At 37.7% G+C, this 10,768-nt stretch overlaps 1 protein-coding gene across 2 annotated transcripts; it reads left to right on the top strand.

Moving 5' to 3' along the window:
• Positions 1-2,744: 2,744 nt before the first annotated feature.
• On the top strand, positions 2,745-10,554 carry LOC143302169 (serine/arginine-rich splicing factor 1-like). Of its 2 annotated transcripts, XR_013057899.1 has the most exons (5): positions 2,745-3,009; positions 3,618-3,778; positions 6,021-6,193; positions 7,470-8,060; positions 8,745-10,554. XR_013057899.1 is itself a non-coding variant. In XM_076616708.1 (4 exons), the coding sequence occupies exons 1-4, from the start codon at positions 2,849-2,851 to the stop codon at positions 7,623-7,625; spliced, it is 651 nt and encodes a 216-aa protein (XP_076472823.1). In that variant the 5' UTR covers positions 2,745-2,848; the 3' UTR covers positions 7,626-10,554. The 2 variants fall into 2 exon arrangements, 1 of the variants encoding a protein (XP_076472823.1); XM_076616708.1 differs by having other exon boundaries at positions 7,470-10,554.
• Positions 10,555-10,768: the final 214 nt, after the last annotated feature.

Genomic DNA, 10,768 nt, shown 5'->3' on the forward strand with positions numbered 1-10,768 from the left:
ATGTATGTCTGCATGAATGTTTGATATATATTATATGTATTGAAATAACAGACTGAAAGGACAGAGAACCCAGTTTCTGTTGTTTGTGTGTGTGTGTGTTTTCCAATAGGAAAAAAAGTTGAACACTTACATTTTGATCGCACCACGGGAAAATGTTTTTAGACTATTGTTAAATGCTCAGATAGGTCAAGTGCATGCACAGAGCAGAGAATTTCTGAAACTTTTTGGGGTGGAAAGGTATGTATGCAATGTCTGTGCCTGAAGCAATGTAAAATACACTGTGGGTATGATGTAAAAAAAACAACACATTTTTTTCAAAGAAGAGAGAATATTCTTACTTTTTAATTTATTTTTCATGAATGCCTTTGTACATACTGAAAATGTCTACCTGAAGTAATTGTTGTTTTGGTCTTCTTTGTTTCTTGCACATGTCTGTTTTTGTTGTCATCTTTAAGCATGTGACTACATACATGTACAGACAGGGTGGTGTCAAGCTCTGTTGATACGCTATCTCTTTGGATTTTTTTCATCTCTGACGTTTGTTCATCAAATGAACCAGCTCAAACACTTAGTGCTTTTTATGACTTCTGATGTGTGTATGTTGTGGGTGAGTTAGTGTTTGTAGCCGTCTCTGTCTCTTCACCGTGTGACTGGATACTATTTTGATGTGAAATATAGATTGATAATAACATCTCTTTACTGGACTGGGTTTGTTTTGTGTGTGTGTGTGTGTGTGTGGTTGTGTGCATGTGTTTGTGTATTCTTGTGTGCATGTTTGTATGTATGTGTTTGCTTGTGTGTGTGTTTGTATGTATGTGTGTGCTTGTGTGTGTGTGTTTTTATGTATGTGTGTGTGTTTGTATGTATGTGTATGCTTGTGTGTGTTTGTATGTATGTGTGTGCTTGAGTGTGTGTTTGTATGTATGTGTATGCTTGTGTGCATGGGTGTGTATGTGGGTGCTTGTGTGGGTGTTTGTACGTATGTGTGTGCTTGTGTGTGTGTGTATGAATGTGTGTGCGTGGGTGTGTATGTGTGTGTGTTTGTATGTATGTGTGTGCTTGTGTGTATGTGTGTGTGTGTATGAATCTAGTGGTGGTGTTGATGCAAGGTTGCATATTTTATTGCACTTCACAAATCTTGTAATGCGGGTCAAATGTAAAGGCCATCTACCTTGATTAGTTCTGCGACCGTGTGGGATGGGGGGTGTGACAGAGGGGCAACAGATTTGACAATGAAAAAGCAATAGAAAGAAAAAGAAAAAAGAATGATACTGGAATTTTCATTCAGCTGGCACACATAATAATTCAGGCACACTGTGAGAAATTCATAAGAAAACATTTGTGTACTGTAACACAATCATTGCTATACAGCCAAGTATTTGACCAGTAGCCTAATATTTCCATGCAAATCTCATTAAAGAAAGCAACCATAGCAACACACACACACACACACACTGTATGGAGATAGAGAGAAGGTGAAGAAGAAACACAAACACATAAATCTATCATGTATTCCAAATTTTTAGAACATTCTTGTTCCTTCCTCATGGAACTATTTGTTTATGTTACCAGTGTCACGTAAAACCATGGTATGTATAGATACTTAGCAAAAGTGGGGTGTTTCCACTGAGATATATATTTACATCACTATATGTGAATGGGTGTTTCATGCTTCTTTTGGATGTCTGTCTCCATGAAGGAAATAAGCGGATTCATTATTTAACAAGTCAAATGAATGGAAACAACTTTTCTTCACCTGTACCTATTTGCTTCACACTGTGCAAAGTTCTTTTCCCTATCATATATTGACTTTTCAACTCCCATAAAAATCTGAATATATTAGGTTTTATCTTATCAAAGCGATATCTGTAAATATGAAAGGAACACAGTTTTAATATTTCATCCGTTTGTGTGTGTGTGTGTGTGTGTGTGTGTGTGTGTGTGTGTGCGCGCGCGCGCGTGCGTGTGTGTGTGAGAGAGAGAGAGAGAGAGAGAGAGAGAGTTCCAAATAATACAAATACCTTAGAAATTATCTCTCACATATGACAACACCCAATCACACTCACATGTGTGCTTGCGCGCGCTCGTGTTTATGCATGCGTACACTCGTGTTTATGCGTTCCGAGTTCGTGCCAGTGTGTGTGTGTGTGTGTGTGTGTGTGTGTGTGTCCACATACGGACGCATGCTGTGCAGCCATATTGGTCTTTACTGTGATATTGCCTTGCAAGACTGTGCAGCAGCTCCCATATTCATTTGTATCTGCAAGCAGACTTTTACGTATATGATAATACCATCCATCCATGTAGGCAGCCATATTCCGTATACACTGATGTTCAAGCTGTGTATAAATAATTAATTTTCTCTAACGATGACATTATTTTGGTCGCCAACCAGCTTTGATTTGTCACACATGAAATTAGAGTTGAGGGGGGAGATGTGATAAAGGTTTAAAAAAAAAAAAAATTTAATGGCAGTAAAATGTTTCATGATTTACGAAACAAAAAATTCGTGTTTTACAGGGCCATTCGATTAGGAACTGGGAAAGAAGTGTGAACGTTTTGCACTTCTTCTTTGCACTTCCTGTAAAAAGTCCACATATATGTCTCGCCTGGAATACATGCGTTGAATCAAAAATAATAGAACACTTAAAAAAAAGTATCATTATGCATCTCATGACCAATTATAAATATCATTATTATTTCAGTATTCATATGTCAACAAATAAATTGTAAAATTAGGTCGTCGCTCATGAATACGAAGTAGCCATCTTGTTCTTTGTCCGTGCAACGTTCGGCTCAGTACAACCAGGATCTGATTTTGACCGGTCAGTTGCTACTCATTTGAAATATGGCACGCCGAGACAGCAGAGTTTACGTCGGCAATTTGCCACCTGATATCAGAACAAGAGATATTGAAGATTTGTTCTACAGATATGGAAAAATAATCTTTGTCGACTTGAAAAACAAGAAAGGACCTCCATTTGCATTTGTCGAATTCGAAGACCCAAGGTGAGTGTTGCCTGTGCATGCGATCACTAAGGGTCCCCCTTCAAATCGTAATTTTGTAATATAACATATCAGTATGTGTGGGTTACTATGTTCCTGGGTGGTTGTTCGCTATTCTGTTCTCTGCCCCACCATCCCAGTGCCGTTTTTTTCTTGTGCGTTTCGGCATTCGATGAATGCCTCAGTTAATCACCTTGTGTGTGTGCACGTGTGTGTGTGGATTTTTTTCTTTCAAGCCAGTGAATTCTGAGGCTGAGGATAAATTTCACAAATAGTGAGCTCGATTGTTTAAGTTCAGCCAGACTATTGTTATTAGATACAGATACACTCATACAGAAGTTGGGACTAAATAAGCCTCACGGCTTTTCCACGTCCCTTCCTGAAATATGTATTTTGGGGTTTGCATTTGCATGCTTATTTGTCTGTCCATTTAATAATTGTCAAAATAATTCCATCCTTTAACAGCTCTGATGAAACAGATTTAACTCTTTTTATTTGTATAACTTTTATTAGTATTTTGTTATGAATTAATATATCCAAATTTTGTCATGCATATAAGATAGGGATTGAGATTTTATCCAATTTTATTGATCATGTACTGGGTGGTGCAGAGATGCAGAGGATGCAGTGCGACAGCGTGATGGCTACAACTACGATGGCTACACTTTGCGTGTTGAGTTCCCACATGGCAGTGGCATGGGTCGAGGGAGAGGTCGGGGTGTGCGAGGAGGCCCTCCTTCTCGGAGATCGGAAAACAGAGTTCTTGTGTCAGGTGAGCCACAGACGTTTTGGTCATTTGTTTCTGACACTTTTTGGTTGCACGTTAGTGACTGTTAATGTTGTTAGTATGAAATTAAATCTGTGCTTCTGTTTTCTAAATAATTTCTTTGGTATTAAAAATGGGAATAGGCTGGTATATATATATATATATATATATATATATATATATTAATAGTTTAAAAGAAAACAGAATTTTGTTTTTATTGAAGTCTCTTAGATAATAGACATTCCTCTCTTACTTCCAAAACTAGAAACATTCCTGCACTCGCTTTGTGTCTGACTGACTCACTCTCAATTAGGTATTGACTTAGAATGCATAAAGTTAATTTAGACGTGCTCATATAATGGTATATTGCATACTTGAAAATTAGTTGTTTGCATACTGAAAATTAGTTCAGTAGTTGTGTCTCTCTTGCAATCAGTATTTGATTATAGTTAGTTCTGTTCCCAGATTTCATTGAAAAAAAAAAGGAGGATTAAAAAAATCCTGTGCCCTTCATTGAATCAACTCACTTCATGCCAAGAGTTTTTGCCCTTGCGAATCCCAGGGTTTGTATAGGATGGGGAAAAAATTCTTTAAAAAAAAATAAATAAAAATAAACACCTAGGCAGTTGAAATTTAGTATGTGTATTCATTGAATGTTGTTCCATATTTGTGCAGAAAATTAAATTATTTACTCACCATCTTGTTGATCACGGTATCCATTTTTTGTGTATTTTGTGCATTTTTGCACCCATCAGAAAGGTATACCAAGTGTCTTTGAATAGCTTACAAATGTTCCACATCACATCCTAACAGTATTTGAGGAACTGAAGACCTAGTACATGCGATGAAGTATGAACAGATGGTGGAGAAAGTTGAAATTCACGCACACAAAAGAAAATATTGTCTCTACATAAAAAAGGGGAGTTCACTGTACACAAAAACCTGATGTATTATCACTGACAATAGTCTTGTCTGGAGTGAAAAAACTCATGGTAGGTGATGTTGAGTCCTGTGCACAGCTTCACACACAGTGGAACTCCACATTTTGGACACCATTTGGCAGTTTGGTGTCTTGGTGTGTTGTGGCACTTGAACAGGTCTTCACAGACCTTGCACTTGCAGTAGTGGTCACTCATATCCACTCCAGCCATGTTGGTGATGTAGTCTTGCACTGCAGCTGGCTTCAGTCTTTCAGGACGGTGTCGTGTTGTCACACTGACCATGGTAGTTGGCAGCATGACTGTTGTCAGCACATGAACTGGCTTTTTGTCCTGCCACTTCAGCACAGCAACATGACCTGCAACCATTACACACACAAATGATCATGCAGGTCTGACTCTTTCTTCTTAATGTTGTTTAAATTATTTGTTTGCTTATTCCCTTGTTTATTCTAAATATTTATGTGAATGGAAGCATAATGGTAAGTTTTTTACATGTAGTCAAAGAAAACCACCTAAGATTTTTTTTTTTTTTTTTAACAATATTACAAACAATAATGACAGTATCATCAGTATTAGTACTATTACTGTCATTTCTATAGCACCTTGTTCTACAAATAAACTCCATGTTATTGAAAAACAGAAAATAAGTAGACATATGCATGCAATCACACGCGCGCGCACACACACATATATATATATATAATGCATACACACTCACCATTTTTGGTCCAATCACTGATAAAAACACCAGCAAAGTCGTCTGTTTCCTCAGTGATTTTGTTGTCAGTGTCGGTCAGCTGGAACATGGTCAGGACTCGCTTTCCTCTCCACTGTAAACACCCTCTTCAGTGGCCGAATCTATTTCTAGGTCATCGGGATATGGTTCAAAATCACTGTCCGATGAATCGACATTATCTCCTTCAACATCAGAGCCTTCAGTTTGGATCTTTTCCAAAGTAGCTTCAACGCTGTGTTGCGTTTGACCTCTCCTACTGTGTCGAACACTTCGTCGTGACGCCATCTTGTCAAACAACTTGCAGAGCTGACCAAGGGTATGCTTCGTTGTCGTCTACTAACGAGCGTGTCACTACACACACGCATTGTGTGTGCATGAAAAGTTGGCCGGAGATAACTTAAGAATCAGTTCTGCTTTTGAGTTTCGTATCTAACATGTCACTCCAACAGCGCGACTTTTCAAAATCCAAATCCACATATGCGAACATTGGCATCCAACGCTTTTGTCTACGACATCCGCATATGCGGACAATGGCAGTGAGTGAGTTAATGTGTGTTAATGTGTTTTGCAGGCCTCCCACCAACAGGCAGCTGGCAAGACCTGAAAGATCACATGAGAGAGGCTGGTGATGTCTGTTATGCTGACGTGTTCAAGGATGGCACAGGAGTTGTGGAATTTCTGCGCTATGATGACATGAAGTATGCTGTCAGAAAGCTTGACGACACCAAATTCCGCTCGCATGAGGTAATGCTAGATATCTGTATGCCTGTGTGAAGAGAACCTGGATTCAGTTTGTATCTTTTTGGGGGGTAGGGGGGTTGTTTTTAATTGCAGGTGAAAGACTGGCACGTGGTGAACACCTTTTTCTGCAGGATACCAATCATTGGGCAGAAGCATTGTGAAATATGAAATGATATGGACCAATTAGCAGTGCACAATTTCTTTCTTCCTTAGTGTTGTCTACAATAAAATAAAAAATCATCACGTATCTTCATAAAAATTTCAGACTGACATTTTCCGCTCAACATTTCTCTTTCAGTTTCAGCTGTCTTTTTCAGGTTGAAGGTCACCTTGTTTGGGATACTATTGTTTGGAGCTACTGTTTAATCATTTCATGTATTTACTTTTTGGAGAATACTATCATATGAAAATATCCCTTTCACACAGGTATATTTTTGATTAGCTATGCTGTTTTAATGTTCTCCTGTGTGTGTGTGCATATGTGTTATTTATGCAGTTTTCATAATCTTTCAGAAATGTTTTTTTTCTGTGTGTTTGAGTTCATTTCAGCAGGTTAAGGAGACAACTTGGACAGTGTTTATCTTTCTGCCTGTACACTCAGCTGGTCTTTCTATGCATTTATTGTTTTCATTATAAACTTAGTCAGATCTCCGGTCAAGTGACTGCGACGGTGTATAGATGTTCCATTTTCTTAGTTTGCTGCAAGATTTTTTTTAAACCATGTTTTGCTGTTGACACTATTAGTTGGTTAATTTACAAACTTTACATGAATTTTTAAAATTATAATTACATACTACCAGTATTACGATTAGCAAAGTAAAAGTACATTATTTTTCCTTCAGGGTTTGAAAGTTGACCCAAAAAACCTCTGTGACTTTCTGCTGTCATAAATCTAGAACAGCTGCTTGAGGGTGTCCGAACTGCTTAATTTCCAGTTCAATATTAGATTAAGAAAGAAATATGCTGTTTGTTTTCTTTAAAAAATGTAGCCTATCTGCCTGATGTGGTTCACAGACACTGTGTGATCCTTTTTTTCGCTTTGGCTTTCCTTTGATGAGCCTTGCTAGGCCGGGATTGTTTTGATTTTACCTTTCCTAGCTAAATTTTGACCAGTCTGCATTTCATGTTTAGAGAGCAATATTATAATTGTGTATGAGAATATTTTGCAGTATTTTTACAATAATCTAAAGAGCTCTAATTTTGTTGATGCTTTTTTTATTCCAGGGTATGAAAGTGATGTGTTTCTCTGTGTCAGTGCTTTGCCTGCTTTGTTCATCAGGGTGATGTTTCCTACATTCGTGTGAAAGAAGACTCCAGAGGAAGATCCAGGTCCCGCAGTCGCAGCCCTTCCCAAAAACGCTCAAGGGGTAGTCCCAGATACTCTCCAATGCGTTCCAGATCACGTTCTTATTCTCGCTCACGCTCACCTTACTGAATGAAACCAATATAACTTTCTTTTCTTCTTCTTCTTTTTTTTTAATTTTTTTTTTTTAACAGTTTAAATCATTTTGAGTGTTAATTGATGTTTGCTAATTTCTGTTTATTGAGTGTTGTCATTTTTTTCTTTTTCTTTTTTTCTTTTTTTTTTTAATGATTTTTTAAAATGTTGGTCACTTAAGGCAGCTGAAATAAAAGGCTTAATGTAAAAAAAAAAACAAAAAAAAACACAATAAAAAAAGAACAAAAAAACTTTTCTTCTTTTTTCTATTTTTAATGAGCTGCATTAAAGGTGATGTGGAATTTTTCAGATGCAAGTAAGAACATGCAGACGGATTAAAAGGTAGAGCTTGCATCAGGAAAAGGCATGATCCATGTCAGAGTCTTCATGGGAGTGAAATCAGGATGGATGGCTCATAAGGAAACATGCTGGGTAATAAGTCTGTGTTTTCAAACTATTGTAAAAAGAAGAGAAAAAGATCAAAACTGATGGTTCATTCATCCAAGAACCTTTTTTTCAAGTACATTTTATCGCACATTATTAGACTGTGTTGTTTTGTTTGCAGAATATGTTTAAGGTTACAGGCAGAGAAAACATGAGAATTCATCGATAGCAATCTTGATTTTTCTTGGTTTAAAAGATCTATAGGCAATGGGTTCATAAACACTGAGTCACAGCGATGACTTGGTAAATGGAATATATAAAGATCCTTTTTGCTGTGAATGGTTTATTGATAATGCTGCTAGTTACATTTCCCTATCCCTTCCCTCTTCCCAGTTTTCCATTTTTCTTGTAGTCTCTGTGTTCTAGATGGGTGCCTGAGTCTAGTTTCATTGTTGGGGGGAGAGTTGAAGACAGCAGTCCATGATAGCTTATAGAAACTGGTAATCTTTGATGGCAGGTTAGCTAAAATGAGAAAGAAGATGATAATATTAAGTAGGCCAACTGCAGATGCTAGTGTTTTGTTTTAGTTATTTTTGATATCTCAGGCTTATGTGTTAGCATTATTTGATAAACTGAAAAATGAGAAGAGATTTACAGCATTTAAAATTTGTTTGCAATGACTTGTTTTTCTGAACGCATGTCTAATACCTTTTTCCATTTTCCTTTATTCAGTTGCAACATGCATTTGGATTTGGGATGGATGGAAAAGGAACAGTAGGAACTCTGCCCCTCGCGCTGTAGTGGGATAGGATCGTTGGAGGAAATATGCAGTGCACGGATTTGCAAGACCTCCGCAGTCTGCTCGGTGTTCACTCGCAGGATTCTGACGAATGGGGAAGTCGCTTCAGGAAATGTGGATTAGCTGTCCATTTTGGATTTAAGGGATTGTCAAAAAATATCTGAAAACCCATGGGGGGAAAAAGCAGGCATGGAAAACTGTGCCATGATATTTATCTTCTGAAATGCCTTGTTGGAATGGTTTCTGGGATAACTGGATTCATTGGAGGACAGTGAAACGGATCAAGACCAGGATTTCAGTCAAAAGAGGGATCCATTGCACATGCTAAGGAAATAATTCTCCTCTTCAAGGAAAGCGATTCGGGAGGTGTGTGACAGTTTCTCTGAATGGAGCATCATGTATGTTGCCCTCCATGGATTCAGGAGATCTGCTGTGACTCAGGACTGTTGGTGAGACAGCTCACTGCGACTGTGGCGTGTGTTAATCATTAATGTTGTATGTCAGGATGGTTAGGGCCCCTTAGAAAGTCTTGAAATAGATAAGGTTTCTACATTTTTCAGGAGAAAGGGTTATTTCTTTGTTTTCACCTATTTGCTTCATGGATGAGGGGTAAGTAATTTTTAAGATGTGCAGTTAACAAGTTTTGGAAGTCAACATTTTGTCTGGCTTACAGTGATTTCTTTTTTTAATTGTAGGTACAAAATCAATTTACTATGCTTTATAGATTCAGAAATAAGTTTGTTGAAATTTAAAGAAAAACTTAATGTTTTTGGTTATAACTAGTAAGCTTTTTACAGTTTTTTTGTTTGCATTGCTGTGTTTTTTTGTAGTGTTTCTTGTGTATAGTCTCTGCTTCACACAGCGTAAGTCTTTCTTTAAACAAAAAGATGGGTAAGTATCACTTTATCAGTGATTTCCTATTTGTACAATGGATCTTTCAGTATAAAGTAAGTATCTGGATGTTTTCTTATTTGTGCAATGGATCTTTCGGATTGGATCTTCAGCTTTCCTTGGAACACAGGTACATGGGAAAGAATTCCCATGTTGGATTCTTCACAGGGATTCAGAAAGGGAATATGAGGATTTTCTGGACGGATAACCCCATTCGAGGATGCATGGGATTCTAGGAGTAGAACACCAGAACAAAACTTGGGATTTGTTGGATGGATTGAAGTTTGATGGCCCCTGTTCAAGGACGCACAGGACACTAGGAATAAAACAGGGGAAAAAAACAAAACATGGATTTGGTCGCGTTGGTACTCATTTGATGTCCCCCCCTGATGAAGGACGCACAGGAAACTAAGGGTAAAGCACCAAAACAAAACACGGATTTCATTGGATTGATTCTTATTGGATGCTTCTGTTCAAGGATACACAGGAAAGTAAGCATAGAACAGTAACACTGACGGATTTGGAACTAAAGGGAGGATTGATTACTGCATGATGGCCCCATGCAAGGATGTGGAGCAGTCTAGGATAGAACACCATAACTGACATGGATTCCGTGGGATTGGTTCATGTTGGATGGATGGCAGTAGTGGATCATGTGTATGGCACTGCCAGAATTTCTTTGGAAGAGAGCGATTGGATGTTGAGGAAATTCTGGTAAGTGTTTTTGTGTGTGCGTGTAAGTGTTTTTAATGGCCTTTTTTTTCCCTCCTTAAGAAGAGCATTATATGCTTCTGTAGAATGTTCTAGAATTTTTCAGCCCTTCTGTTCGAAAATAAAACCTTCAAACTACAATTTGCTTGGTTAACTGTGTGTTATTCTGTTTAGAGTGTTGTGTGTGTATACTTGTTTGATCAAGAGAAAAAGGATTGGTGCATTTCTGTGAGACTGTCAGTGTATGTCTTGTAATTGTCATTCCTCTGTCTCACTTGATATATAAATTACATGCAAATAAGTTCACTGAACTGTAATTTATCTGACATAAATTGATAAAATGACTGGTTTATTA

The sequence above is a fragment of the Babylonia areolata genome, chromosome 29 (assembly GCF_041734735.1).
Source record: "Babylonia areolata isolate BAREFJ2019XMU chromosome 29, ASM4173473v1, whole genome shotgun sequence".
Lineage (NCBI taxonomy): Eukaryota > Metazoa > Mollusca > Gastropoda > Neogastropoda > Buccinidae > Babylonia > Babylonia areolata.